The sequence below is a fragment of the Corvus kubaryi genome, unplaced genomic scaffold, assembly GCF_017639235.1.
Source record: "Corvus kubaryi isolate FWS band 111438036 unplaced genomic scaffold, C.kubaryi_AGA036_p1.0 37353, whole genome shotgun sequence".
NCBI lineage: Eukaryota > Metazoa > Chordata > Aves > Passeriformes > Corvidae > Corvus > Corvus kubaryi.
Genome location: NW_024581115.1, coordinates 3,641,369 through 3,655,739, shown reverse-complemented (window position 1 = coordinate 3,655,739; position 14,371 = coordinate 3,641,369). Strand labels below are relative to the sequence as shown.

Genomic DNA, 14,371 nt, shown 5'->3' with positions numbered 1-14,371 from the left:
TGCCCTCAGAGGTCAGACACTACCAGAGCCATGCACCCACCCTGGCAGCTCCCACAGAGCCTGGCCATGGCCCCTGGATGTTCCTCCCCAGCACTGCTCACCTCCCTGCTGGTGTTCCTGCTCTCCGGGGAAGCTTTCATGCTCTTCCGCTGCTCCGCCCGTCTGTCCATGCTGGTGCTGAGGTAGTCAGGGGCTGGAGCCAGCTGCACCAGGCTGGTGGGGAAGAGACCACAGCGGCCACCGGTGGAGCCGAACTGCCACCCTGGAAAAGCAACAGAGAAAGAGTCAGGAACCAGGGCAGCTGCCAAGAGAAACAAGCACTGAAGCTCTCTGCTGGCAAAGGAGAGCATCAGACTCACCAGGTTTTCCTGCATCCTGAGGTAACATATATATGACTTATCTATTCCTATAGCTAAGGCAACTGGGACAAGGTGGCTTGTCCAGCAGAGCTGGAGGCTGATGATACCAGCCCACCCTGTACTCCTCTGGTTCTGGGTACCATGGATCCAGCAGGCCCTTGATCCTGGTCCTGCCAATCCCAACAAACCTGGCTCCACGCCCTGCATGGGCAGCAGCTCAATGAGGTCGCCCTTCTTGAAGCTGAGCAGGCTCTTGTCATCCACGACGTAGCTGCGCAGAGCCACGACATAGTTGGTGTCCTGGGGAAAGGGCCATGGCCAGGTCAGTTCTCATCCCAGGGATGCAAAGGGCTCGGGTGATGTCATCCCACTGACAGTCTCAGGTTCATCTGGGAAACCACCTTCATTCCCTACTGCATTCCAGCTGCTGCCTCACCTGCCTCAGCTCCTGGATGAAGAGTTCCACCATGGCCTTGATGCACGGAGCCTTCGGAGAGTGCAGGATGAGCTGCTCTGTCTTCAGGGAGAACTCCAGGGAATTGCTGCCCTTCAGCTCCACCGACAGCACATCTGCAAAGCTGGGAACACAAGGCAGCGTGCTCAGGCTCCTGCTGCCAGAGCTTGGGGTGCAGAACGTGGGGATGGGAGCCCATTCCAAGGACTGGGAATGGAGACATGCCTCTACATGCTCCATGTTGGCCATTCACCAGCTGCTCATGGCTTTCACCCTGAGGAGCCCCCTGTGATGACACACACGGAGCTGACTCACCCCCAGCGCTCACTTGTTGTAAGCAAAGCTCAAGTAGGAAGGAAAAGGAAAAGCCAGAATCGTTAGCAGGAGGGTCAGTGACTCACAGCTGGCCTGTGAGTCATTCAGAGGTGAGCACAGCACTTGCACTGAGCCAAGAGAGCACAGCTCGACTTGGAATTTTCAGCTCCCCCATTCAGTTTGCCTCCAGCACCCTGTGTGACACTCTGTGTGACAAACTGTCCCCCTGCAGCAACCTGGGCCTTTTGCTCACCAGTAGCTGCATAGGATCTTGAGGTGCTCAGGACGGTATCCAGCTGCTTTCTCCACCTTCAGTAGCCTCATGCCCCGGTGAGAAACACCCAGGATCTGCACATCACTTCCCTTTTCACCCTGTAAGGGAAGTGCAGCACAGAGGATCGAAGGCTCCATCCCACCTGCACGGGTGGGAAAGGAGATGCCACACACGAGGTGTGAAACCCTGCAAAGTATGGAAGGTACGGAATCACTGCAGTGTGGCCAGGCAGGGGGACACAAAGAGTGAACTGAGCCACAGCTAAAGCAAGCCCAGGGTCTGGTGAGAGAATTAAGACACACCTGAACTGGGAAAAGGCGGGAGAAATAGTTGGCCCAGTTGTCCCGAGCAGCCACTACAATCCTCTTCTTTATGCCGTCCTCCTGAATGGACTGGGCATTGTTGCCAACTCGGAACTCCGCTAGCAGGGTTACAAAACAGTTACTTGCTCAGAAAGACAAAGGTGGCCAAGTCTCCCTCTTCCGAGGGCTTCATTCCCAGCAGTCCCTCAGTGTTCACAGCACAGCAAACCACACTAAAGGGGAAAGGACACTTGCACACACCAGTCTGCTACTGGTTTCCATCCCTTTCTCCATGCAGATCATGTCAAAGGTGACAGCTGGAATTTGAAATGAACCAAAATCCTATCCTTGGGCTTTAGTTTCCTCTCCCCACAATAAACATTTCAGAAATAAGTTTTTCTGGCTCACAGGAATTTCAGGGCCATTTGGAATAAACAAACATTCTTACACTGCACTCTACAAATGTGCTTTCCTGCTGCAGTGACAAACATTTCTCCTCTGCCCTAAGTCCTGTCTGAAAGGCTTGGAGGCCAGTTCCTCATTTCAGACCAGAAGCTGGGATGGCCACAGAGGAGAAGGGGTGATGGGGCTGTTAATTACCCAGCAGATCTTTCATCTTGCGCTTCTCCTCCCTGGAGATCCGAAAGCTGGAATCAGAGAAGGTGTCACGGATGATCTGCAGAGGAAGGGAACAGAGAGGCTTCCAGTGCAAAGGCCACACCTGGCTGTGTTGGGGCTCCTGAGGCTGTAAAACTGAGTCTCAGAGAGGAGTGAACAGGAGCTGGACTGGGTGGATCTGGAGAGGAGACTTGCACTGCTTGGGATGGAGAAGGGAAGGTAACTTATGCAATGTAATTATGGAGTGCTTTGTCCCCAGAGAGACAACTGGCCTTGAGCCACACTCCTGTGCTTACCTGTTCACACAGCAAGTTCAGACAATAAGGGTGGCTGAAATTTTCCTTGGGGTAAAACACCTGCAAGAGGAGGGTAATAGTGGTGTTACAGATACTGCAGAAGTAGCTCCCCAGGGATGTTCTGCAATCCATATGCCCTGCTGCCAGGGAGGAGCGAGTTCATCTCCAGGGACAGGCAGGGAGGAGATGCTGTGAATGTAAACAGAAGGGCCAGGAGTGAAGGACCAAAACCTGAGTGGTGAGAGCAAGGGATGAACCCTGGTGAGTTTAGCACACTCTCCAATACTTGATTTTAAACACATTTGTACTATTTTATCAGGAAAGCACCAAGCAACAACAAATTCGGGTTTCAGATTTCTCAGTAGTCTAGAGAGGAAGGAAAGGACAGGCAGAGAAACTGAGACACAAGTGTCAGTAAGGGAGAGCAGGACCCAGATTCCCCATGACATGATCCCCTGCCTCCAGCTCCTATGTCTGTGATCCCAGAACTATCTTTGTGCCCTTGTCTTACACTGAGTGCCTATGACCAAAAACCCCATTTTAACCAAAGATGGGATGAGTCTCCCCCCACCGTAGCCAATCCTCAGCCAAGGAACCGAACCTCTTTGCGCAGAAAAATTTTCCAGGCAGGGTCGATATAGGAAAAGCTGACACTGCTGGTGAGCTTGTACAGCTGGGTCTTGATGCCATCATCACCTGCCACTGTCACTGTAGAGTCTGTGTGGGGACAAAGAGCAGTGAAGATGGGCTGTGAGGGCTACAAGGTCCTTTCCACCCATCGAAGACCTACCAGGAGAAAGGGGACAGTTCCTGATTGAATATTCCTGTTGGGGACTCTCCTGAAGGCCAGTGACCAGCTCATGGGAGCATAAACCACTCATTCCCAACATTTCTGGTAGCGTTTACACTTCCTGTATTAGCCACAAAGTTCAGTACTAAGAATAGAAACACTCCAGGCACGGGGAGCACTCAGCCTCCCATGAAAATACTCCTCTGGTGCTTGAGGCTGAAGACACAGGTTTCACTTTTTGTCATTATAAACCAGCTGCTAAAGGTTTCAAAGGGACATAAAAGTTCTCCCCTGAGCTTGGAGGCTCTGAGGTTGTGGTACAGGGCACCCAAAACTAGCACTGGATTGTCATTCTGCAGGTGTGTTAAAGACAGGCTCAATCTTTGAACAACTGTTCAAAGTTGTTACTTTATGAGGTAGGAATGTCTTTATTTAAGCACTTCAAACTTTCAAAACTTCAGAGTTCATAAACAAGTAAAGTAGTAATTCCCATACTTCAGCTGTTTCTATATCCCTGTTCCAAAGCATGAAGGAATTTTTCAGGCTAATCCAGTTACTTTGACTTTCACAGGACTTCCTAAAGAACCATTTTTTAAGAGAGGAGGAACTAACAGAGAATTTCTTTTATACCAGGGAAGCTTCAGTAATGTGTTTGGCTGACTGTTCCTTGCGGTTGTGAAATGTGATGCTGATGAGAATTTTGAACAGCTTGAAATACATTGGTACAGGTATCCAATGTATAAAATGAATTCAGGCTCCCACTGAAATTCAGAGGCAAAACTAAGACTGAATAACACTTCCAAGCCACTGCTGATAAGCATTAGCTCTACTTTTTTAAAGTGGGCAGCATCCAAACACTCTTTGTGTGTCCAAGGTCTCCCAGGCCCAGCCTCCCTCTGAGAAACATTCCCTCATTCCTCTGCCTGTCTCTAAGATCCCTCCAGAGGTTTGTAAGGTGAAAGACCTGGCTTCCCATTCCTCCCTGGTCTAAAGTCCACCCACTGATTGCCACTTTGATAATTATGCCCCAGGTAAACAATAACAGTACTGTGGGCTGGACCTTGACAAAGCTGTAGCCCAAAGGACCTTTCTATTTTTAGCATTTATCAGAAGGGACAAGTTAGAGCTGGGAAGTGCCAGGCTGGTTGCTGGGCCAGACTGGAACTGTGACATCTCTCTGCCTACCCACAGATCTGATTGCACAATCCCCCTGGTCTCACACAGCTCACTCAGCCTCTGGCCCACTGATGACAGGACCTGTGCCATGACTCTCCTGGGCTGATTCGAACCCCCTCCCCTCCCTGCCCTGCTACCAAATCCCACATGGGTGAGATCAATACTCACCCTTCCCTGTGGATTCCTGCCTCCCTTGGTCCTCAGGCACTGGGGGGGGGAAGAGGGGGAGCATGAGGGGCGGGGGAAGCTGGTGGGGTACCCTCTGGTCTAAAGATAGACAGGAGAGGCAACTGCTTTTCCTTGATAGAGCTGGAAGCTGAGCCTGGCTTGGGCTTGACAGGTGGAGGTGCTTTCTTCTCTTGTGGCAGAGGAGATGGCTGGAAGACAGCAAAACCATTTGAGCCAGATTTTCTCTGCATTCCTGGGCTCTGTCCTAAGTCATCCTAGGGCAGCAGCCCACCCATGGAGCAAGATCTGTGGCAATAGCCTGCCACTGCCTTTAGATCAACACAAAATCTACAAAGACATGATCAACCAAACCCAGAGGACCAAGTATTTGAGATCAAAGCTTCCAGTTCAGAAGGGAAAAAAGGATGTTAACAAGCCAAAGCCTTGGTGCCAAACGTGGAGAACATGAGTTGCTTGCTTCCAGATCAGCCTTAAGCATCTCACAAAAGGACTTGCTGCTCCAGAGCCTTTTCTTCAGGACCTCAGATGACTTTACAGATTGGAACCCAGTCTAGGGTGGGCAGCACCACGGTGTGAGCTCCCAGCTACCTCATAACCCAACCAGAAATCACCTGGCTGCTACTGCAGCACCAGGGAGATCCCAGCCTGCTGGAAATGGGACGGACAGGCTCTCTCTGCTGAGCTCTTAAAGTGACCAGAGAGCAAAGAACTCACCGAAGGGAGAGGGGAGATGTTCATCATTCCCAGCTTGGCCAGAGCCTCATTTTTGGGGTCGTTCTTCTTTATAAATGGCTTGGGTACTCTCCTGCAAGGGAACAGGGAACAGCATTCTGGGGTTTGGGCACGATGGAGCCACGTGGCAGAGCTGAGATGGAGAACCCCCATCTCCCTCCTGCCCACAGGGTGGACTCCACACTCTCACCTGATGGGCTCGATGGGCTGGGGCTCGGGGGCTGGTCTGCTCTGGTACATTTTGATGATGTTCCCAATCTCGTGGCTGGGTGCAGGACGTGCCTTGGGGCCTGAAGGCTTCACTACAGGCGGCTCTCTCTTCACTTTTGGCGTCTCCTTTTTTGGCTTTGGCTCAGGAGGTGGCAAAGGAGAAGCAGGAGCTGTCAGGGTGACAACTGTAATCAACAGACCAGCAAAGGCACAGGACAAATCCCTTTATCTCATTTGACATTCCCTTTCTTTCCCTCTGATGCTGGCTGGCCAACGCCTTCCACAAAAACGCAATTTGGGATCCCATTACCCAAAGCTCAGACATTCTTCTTTTTCCTCTCTTGTCAAGATGCAGACTCCCAGAAGAGCCAGATCCTTTCCTCCTCTGCCTGAACCCTGGCCTGATGTTCCTGGAAAGTTCTTCCTTGTCAACCAGCCTGGGTCTGCACTGCACATCTTACCTGGCTCTGGTTTAGGGACAGGCTTCACTTCTTTCCTCTTCTCCTGCTCCTCTTTTTTCCTCTTCTCCTGCTCCTCTCTTTTCCTCTCCTCCTGCTCCTCTCTTTTCCTCTCCTCCTGCTCCTCTCTTTTCCTCTCCTCCTGCTCCTCCTCCTCCTCCTCCTCCTCCTTTGGCTGGGGTTTTGCTGGAGGAGTCCAGGTTTTGCTAGGTCTGACTTTCTTCACTCGGATGTGCTGCTCTCCTGCATAGAAAGGGGGATTTGAACTGGTCAAACCCACACAGAAAATCTGGCACTGATGGCACAGTTCCCACTCTTGCCTCAGTCAGCAAAAACCTGTTTCCTAGAGTGAGGGAGAATGTGGCAGTCATAAGCCCAGACATTTCTAGAAAATTTGCCCCTCAGCAGCTCACAGTCTGAATTGTAGCTAGCTGAACAAGAACCCAAAACTCCTGCACACATATCACCAGCAGCTCCCGCAGGGATTAGCTGGGTTCCAGACGGGGAGACAAGAACACCTGGGCATGCCAGGAAGGCTGCAGAGCAAGGTGTTACGATGAGTGAAACTCCCCAAGTGGCAGACGCTCACCCATCTTCTGGAAGTACTCTCTCTTCTGCTGGAAGGTTTCCCGAGGATAGTCATCATCTCCACTGCTGGAGAACTCCTCTTCCATGTAGTCATAATCCTGCAGACAATGCACAACTTGTTTAATTGGCACCAGCCAGCAGTACCCCTGCAGTGCCCTTCAGCTCAGGGGTGATTTTGTCTCAAAAAGTTTTGATCTAGAACCTCTCCCCATCCAGGACTGTCCCAACAGATCCGTTTCTAACACAAGGAATCCTCAGCCAAGCACAAAGAAGGATTATATTAGAGGCCTGCTGGAAGATAAAGAACTCAGAGTAATTCATTTCCCTGTGGAAAAATTCAGTTTAACTGGAAATGAATTGGCCAACCCTGCAGCCAAACCCCCACAGAGCAAATGCCACCAAGGTTTGATCCTTAAAGACTCAGCAAGCAGAGTTTGAAAAGTCTCAGTATCATCAGTAAGCACAAATCTCTGCTCTCGTCTCTGCCAAACCACCACCACACAGGGATGGATGCAGGGCTAACACCAAACATGAAATTCAGGCCAAATCCAGCACGGCTGTTTGTTGCTCATACCGGCTCTTTTGCCTTAGCTGGTGGCTCTGGAGACCTCGGTGGTGTTGCAGCAGCCTGGCTGCTGGAAGGCTGCTTGGGTTTTGGGAGAGTGGCTGGGGATGAGGCTTGTGCTGGGCTTGAGACTCTTGGCCTCGAGTTTTCAAGAGACTTTTGCCGTTTCTGCAGCTCCTGCTGCTGCTGGGAAATGCTCATGGCTTGAAGGGTCATCTGCTGGGCCTGGGGAAGGAATTGCAAGGTCCATGAGCTCTAGGCTACACAAACCCAGCCACCAGTCATGGGCTGTCCTGCTTTTTCACTGTTAATCACAAAACATCCACATGGTGCACTGCAAATTTCCCAGTATGTGGACAAGGCATGCCCAGGGACTCTTCTCCCAGCTGGCCAAGGATGCAGAGCTCCTAACACCCCCAAAAGGCTCAGCTGCCAGCCTGGGACTGCCATGCACTCACAGGGCTTTGCACAGAAAGCAGAATGCATCTGTAGCAAATCCCAGCTTAAAACCCCATGAGAACTGCAGCTGAATCTTCTCAGGGCCTGCTCCTGTCCCTGCTCCTCACTCACTGATGGTGCCTCAATGTCCCTACGGACACAAAGGGGCAAGAAAAGGGGTCCCAGTTTTGCAGGGAATAATCCCCACTTTATAGAGTTCACCCCAGCACAGAGTGACACGGAGCAGGCCCAAAGAGGAGGAGAGCTGGGCTCCCCTCCAAGGCACAAACACCAGTGCGTGGTTCTTCCCCAGTTCCTGGGGCCCTTCCACTCACCATGAGCATGGCTTGCTGGTTGATAAAGGCTTGCTGCTGTGCTGCCAGCTGGCTGGGATCTACAGCTGGAACCACGGGCTGGGGCATCACCATGGCTGTGGAAGACAACACAATCATCTTCAAAATCCTACAGGTGAACATTCCCCACAGAGCCTGAGCATCAGCCTGGAGTGTTCACTGAGCCCCTCACCTGACACTGAAATGCACAGGCTCCACTGACACCCCCCTCCCATCCCCTTCCCTCTAGAGTTACAGAAACACTGCTCTTACCTGGCATAGGTGCAACCCCACCAGCCCCCATCATGGGCATGGCTGCTGGCATCCCCACCATGGAGGGCATGGGCTGATAAACTGGTGCTTGAGTCATTCCAGGGAAGCCTAGAGGCAAAAGACCAAGTGCACAGTGCTTTTGGAGAACTCCAAATGAGAATATCCTGAGATATTCTCATTTCTGGTGCTCTCCACATGCACCAACCACAGCAGGACACAGCAAAACTCAGGTGGAAAAAGGAAACCAAAGAAAGATGTGTGGCCTGCCAGAATTTAAATAGCAGTATCCAGACTCTGTTTCTGCAACATGGCTTAGGACACCACCATTCTTCATGATTAAGATTATAAATAATTTGTGCCTGTGTCTGATTACAGAGGAGGGTTTTTCTTAAGGGCTGGGCAAAGATCTCTGGGGCTGGGACTGTCACATCTGTATTGGTCTCTTTGCAGTGGGTGGCAAGGCTGGATGAACAACGAGCCCTGGCCTGGATAGCATTGTGTGTCACGTGGAGGAGCTGTGGGGAGAAAGGAATTCCTCTGCTCTCAGCAGTCAAGTCTCACATGGGGTCACAAACAAACCCCACTGAGTGCAAAGCCAGCAGAGCAAGGGGTGTGGGGGTCAGACTCAGCTGGGAGGAGTCAGCACACAGCACAAATCTACTGAACCATGATGTCACCACCAGTGAGAATGGCCCTGGGATGCCATAGGAAGATCATCATATCCCTCACTCATCTAAGAAGCCACGTAAGTGACAAACTGGCATCAGACAGTGATCTGTGATAGGGCTTGTCATGTTCCAGAGCCTCTCCAACAGCCAGAAGTAGTTCCAGTCTCAGGAATGACTGAACTGGACATTCCCCACCTTTCTGAGACCGCTGGGTGTGTTCCTATCCATGCAGATTTGTCAGTGCCATTAATAAATTGGTGTTTGACTCCACCCTGCTGCAAATGCCAGAGTCTTAGCTCCACAGAAGTGAGGAAAAGAAACCAAACACACAAACCAGAACCTCTTCAGGGTTCAGACTTACTAACCCAAGGAATAGCTACAGATGATGGGAAGTTCTGTGAGGAAGTAATAAGAAAGATTAAAACCACTCCTGATAAAGGCACCAACTGCTCTGTGAAAGCCTGGGGTGAAGAGAAGGTGAATACAAGACTTACAAGTGTTTGTCTAGGAAAGAGGTGGCCTGGGTCAGAAACAAGCTACCTGCTGCCTTGACCCCAAGACCAGCTCAAGAGAAATTAAAAGCACAACAAAGTCATTCCCTTATCTAACACCTTTCCCAAAGCATCTGTCTCACCGGGGAGTGAAGAGTGCAGCCTGTGCTAAAGCCCAGTGCTCTTCATGAACCAGCTGAGCCCACACAATAATTAGCATTTAAGGGGCTCCCTGACTTGTGCTCATTGAAGCTCATGTGGTCCCAGATGTTCCCAGCTGTCCCCATGCCCTTACAGACCTGTAGAAGGAAGGATTCCTCTCTGTGTGGGTCCAATCTTCCCACCTCCTTTCATGCGGCTGGTGAGACTCTCCCTGTTCTCCATATCCTGCATCAAAATAAATCCAAAACAGTTATCTGAGCTCAGAGGGACAGAATTCCTGGAGGGGACGACATCCAAAGGCACATCTGAGCTGAGCAGGGGCAGAGAACAGGCAGGAAAAAAGCTGAAGGACTCACAGAGACAGGAGAGCTGCAGAGAGAAGGCAGGAGGGAACATGAGGGGACTTACAGGTACTCTGGAGCCCTGATGCAGCACAGGGCTGAAGAGATCATCCACGTAGTGATCCAAGCCTACAGGGGTCCTCAGTTCATCTCTGAACCTTGGATCTGGGAGCAGAGACAAGTCTGGTAACAAGGCAGGGAAGAAACATTCCCCTGCCTCCAGTCCCTGTTAGTCATGTGTCAGAGTGGAGCTCTACAACAAGAAACACCACCTGACTCCCCCTCTGCCCTGATTCCCTGGCTGGGGCCCATCTGGCCCTTCCCAGTGTCTCCCACAGTCCTGGGCTAAAGCTCACCTGGATGGAGACCAATGAGTTCTGGAGGCAGGCTGGGTGGGGGGAAGGCAGGGGCCTGGATACCTGGAGCAGGAGGGATCCTGATGAAGAGGAAAATGAGATGAGGGCCAGAGTGCTGAAAGATGAACCACTGGGTGACAGGGCCACAAAGTGGTGGGGCAGGAGGAACAGGTGGCTCACATGTCCAGGTTAGAGGACTGGAGGATGCTCCTGTCCCTTTCTGAACTGATGGGGTACTCAGTGGGGGCCTGGGAGGAGCTGCTGAAGTTGCTGGTCTCCTCCATCTCTCCAATGAGGTCCAGCACAAAGTCACAGCCCAGCAGGTCCTGCCATGTGTTGCCAGTGAACATGGAGATAGACCACCCTCGAGTCTTCTTGTCACAGCCCCTGAGAGAAGAAAGGTGTCCAGGTAAGCAGGGGAAAGAAGAGGAAGGAAAACATTACACTCAGCTTCTTCTCACATTGTCTATCCTGGCTTAAGTCCTTTAGATTTAGGGTGTGAATCAACTATTAAGTGCCCAGGATTAGGAAAAAAACCCAGAATCACTCAAGATTTGTCATTTTAAATTTTTTTTCCTCTGAAGCTGCTCTCACAGATCACACCAGTGGTTCCTCTGTTCCTAAAGAGGCCCACTGTTTATGGTTGAGGGTTATGTTAAGGGTGAAGAAGGGAGCACAGGCTGCAGTGGGCAAGAAGTGAGTATTCTACATGTGACCCTATAAATTCCAGCCTGCAGGCCCAACCAGTCTGAACCTCAGAGCTGTGACAGCCTCTCTCACACCCCAAGACCTTCTCCCGTCCTCTGGCAGTACCTTGCACTCAGGATCGAGGCTGTATACTGCTCCCCAGTCATCCAGGACTCCACCTCAGCTGAGAACATCTCCTCTAGCACAGAGAACAAAGTCAGTACCCACAGCCTCCCCAGCAGGACCCAAAGGACCCACATTCCATGGGACACAGGCAGAGCCCAGCTGGAAAGTCTCACACACTCCTGAGCAGGGCCACAGGAGGACTGAAAGGTCATGGAAGGCTCCACATGCACACATTCACACCCAAAATATCTGTTTGTTGGCACAGGTTGGCATTTCCAGCCTGACAGGTGAAAACCTTTGCAGTGTCCTGGTTTGCTTGGGGACCATGCCACTCACAAGGAGCCAGAGCAGGGATGTTCTGTGCTCAATTCACAGAGTTGTGGTTGCTCAAGAGGTAGATTTGGGTAATATTTGAGAAAGGAGAAGGGCAGAAAGTCCCTGTAACAAATTACTGCTGCACAGGTTGAGCTGTAATGGAGAGCAGGAAAACCAGCCCTGTAGAGATGCACAGGCAGATCAACCCTCTGTTGAGAAGGGCCCAAACCCAGGACAATCTCATCCCTCAGCCTGAGAAGCAGGTCCCACCAGGCCCAGACTTTGCAAGTTTTGGGTCTAGATTCAGATGCTTGTTTCCCCCATGGTTGTACCAGCAAACAGCATTCTGATCCTCTTCACTTAGTTGAGGGAATTATTACCCAAATGCTGATTTCTATCCTGAAAAAGTCCTTAGAGACTAAAAGACAGCAGGAGGGCAGAAGACTGGGTTACCATTAAAGGTATGAACATCCAGCACCATCTTCCCTCTCCTCTGGTTTGCTGTCCACTCCAGCTGGGTGGGAGGGTAAGCCCGAGAGGGTGCAGGCTCTGCCTCTGTGCACTCAGCTGCTGTCAGCATCTTGCGCTGGCAAACGGCGTTGTAGCCCTCCATGCCATAGTCTGACACAAACCTAGGAAAAGGCAGCTCCATTTAGCACCACTCATCCTTCTTAACCCCTGTGTAAACCTGCCTTGGTCTTTTCTCCTCTTACTTCAGCAGTGGCTTCTCCAGTGCTGGTGAGGGGCCAAAGCAGCTCAGCAAAGTCGCCATCAGGACCCAGCCTCGCTGGCTCTGCTCCATGTCTGGGTTCCTCCAGGTCTGGGCAACCACCTGGCTGAAGATTTCATTGCGCAGAGCAGCGTCACTCAGACCTCTCCCAGCAATGTAGTTGCCCAGCAGCACCTCCTGCCAGCCACGGAGACTCTTGTCACCAATGAACCGCAAAATCTGGGAGCATCCAGGGGGAAAAAAAGAGAGAACTGGAGCTGTAACCCTCTGTCCCAAACTGTGGTGTAAGAAGTTGTAGACACCAGGATGTTTGTGAGCCTGAGTAGCCAACACTCAGACTGGGGTCTGTCCTCAAGTTTTTGTGCACCACCAAAGTGCTGGGCAATTTGGGAGGTAACGTTTATAGCGATTGAATCCTGACTGAAAGTCACGGTGATTTCAGTGTCTTCTGAGGTATGACTCAGAATTTGGTCTAGAGTAAAATATTTCCCCTTGGGCAGGGCTCAGACACACAAGTAAATTACCACAAGATAGTTGCTGCTGAGCCCACTGAGTGTTTAAAACCAGTTAATATTATACCAAGGACTATGGGATGTGGTGTCTCAACACACTCACTGAAGAAATGGTTCCGTTTCTTTGCTTTGCATATCGACATCTTCAATGCTTTTTTAGTTTGTATTTCTCACCCTTAGGTACAGAATGATTTCTTTCATCCTCTACACTTCAGTATGTCACGAGTTAAAATTTTTCTAAAGTGGACAGCTTTGGAAAGAACATTTAAGAATAACAACACTTCTAAAAACAGTTAATGGTACCAAGCATGTCAGAGATTCACTGAGAAAAACAGGGGATGGTGATTGTTTAGTTCTCATGGAATTTTTTGTAGTAAATCCCTACTTCGTTAGCAACAGAGAAAAACTGCCTTTGATCTTTAGAAAAATAATAGTATTCTGCTTAAACACAATCCTATTCACAAGATTTTATTGAAGCTTATGCTATTCTATAATTGGGATCACAAGGACAAAACAAGAGACTTTTTAGGTATTAACTTTCTTAATGGGCTTATTTTAATTCTATGTAATTCCCAAAAAAGATTACCACGTTTACTTAGAAAGTATCTGGAATTTCATTCTATTTTCAAACATTTCTGTATTACCATTTAAAAGAAGAAATATAAAGAAATGTCTGTTTCACATCCACAGAGACGAAGCAGCACCATCCCCTTCAGGCAAACACTACAGAGTGAGGGTGTGGTTCCAGGTGTAGTTTTCCTGATGACAAAGTCCCTGCCCTTTCCCAGCCTTTACACAACAGCTCCCTGTCCCCTGTTGGGTAGTGACACATCTGTGAGCCCGAGGTGCAATCGAGATGTTTGCTATAAACCACATCACGGAAAAGATCTGGGTTAAATGAAACTTTTTAATGACTGATGGGTGTTTGAGAAGACAGAGTTCCCTTATCATTGCTTCTGAGTCTGGAATATTGGGATATTAAAGTTTAGCAGTCCTATTCCTCTACATCCTGCCAAATTCTGAGGCTCCACCACCAGGTAATTCACTTTGACCCCAGGGGTCTGTGGCTGCTCTGTGCCTCCCCAAGAACACAGCAACTCTAAGGGGCTGTGTGTGATCTCTGCCAGGCTGCTCCAGCAGGGCGATTTATTCTGCTTTTCCAGCCCTCCATGTATTGTAAGAACAGTATCCACCAGCAGCAACTTGTTGTATAAAGGCATCAAAACATTGTCTGTGCCCACCTGTCCTTCAGCAAGGTCAAGAATGACATCTCTTACCAGTTTGTTGATCTCAAGTGCACTCTCCTGGTGTTCAGCATCCAGGTGGGTTAAGGGGTGCTGCAGAGGCTGACCAGGGGCAGGGAAATCTGGCTTCTGCAAAGAAATGAAAGGACAGAGAGATTGGCTCCTGGTGTTACTAGAACTTGTGTGTCTGCCCACAGGGGAAGCCATGAAGAGAAATAAGAAGTGTTCCCACCTGGAAGTGTGATTTGACGAAGGAGGAGAAGGGATAGTTGTTGATGGTGGGTGGGAGGGAAAGGTCATCCTTGACCTTGATTTCTGGGGGCTGGGTCTCAGTTATCTGGTTGGCCTGTGCTCGGTATCGACCTGCAAG

At 50.3% G+C, this 14,371-nt stretch overlaps 1 protein-coding gene across 1 annotated transcript in view; it reads right to left on the bottom strand.

Moving 5' to 3' along the window:
• The window catches only part of MYO15B (myosin XVB), a 45,910-nt gene that overhangs the window by 7,481 nt on the left and 24,058 nt on the right, over positions 1-14,371 (bottom strand). Inside the window, exons 26-51 of the mRNA XM_042032236.1 lie at positions 14,234-14,364; positions 14,035-14,130; positions 12,229-12,464; positions 11,969-12,147; positions 11,201-11,273; positions 10,568-10,774; positions 10,388-10,467; positions 10,099-10,196; positions 9,828-9,915; positions 8,370-8,477; positions 8,100-8,194; positions 7,336-7,551; positions 6,763-6,859; positions 6,177-6,416; positions 5,696-5,885; positions 5,488-5,578; positions 4,791-4,961; positions 4,598-4,601; positions 3,220-3,335; positions 2,619-2,678; positions 2,305-2,380; positions 1,705-1,823; positions 1,382-1,500; positions 796-937; positions 548-659; positions 102-262 (exon numbers count right to left, since the gene is read on the bottom strand). Coding sequence (XP_041888170.1) covers positions 102-262; positions 548-659; positions 796-937; positions 1,382-1,500; positions 1,705-1,823; positions 2,305-2,380; positions 2,619-2,678; positions 3,220-3,335; positions 4,598-4,601; positions 4,791-4,961; positions 5,488-5,578; positions 5,696-5,885; positions 6,177-6,416; positions 6,763-6,859; positions 7,336-7,551; positions 8,100-8,194; positions 8,370-8,477; positions 9,828-9,915; positions 10,099-10,196; positions 10,388-10,467; positions 10,568-10,774; positions 11,201-11,273; positions 11,969-12,147; positions 12,229-12,464; positions 14,035-14,130; positions 14,234-14,364 — 3,305 coding nt within the window. The remainder of the gene's footprint in view (positions 1-101; positions 263-547; positions 660-795; positions 938-1,381; positions 1,501-1,704; positions 1,824-2,304; positions 2,381-2,618; positions 2,679-3,219; positions 3,336-4,597; positions 4,602-4,790; positions 4,962-5,487; positions 5,579-5,695; positions 5,886-6,176; positions 6,417-6,762; positions 6,860-7,335; positions 7,552-8,099; positions 8,195-8,369; positions 8,478-9,827; positions 9,916-10,098; positions 10,197-10,387; positions 10,468-10,567; positions 10,775-11,200; positions 11,274-11,968; positions 12,148-12,228; positions 12,465-14,034; positions 14,131-14,233; positions 14,365-14,371) is intronic.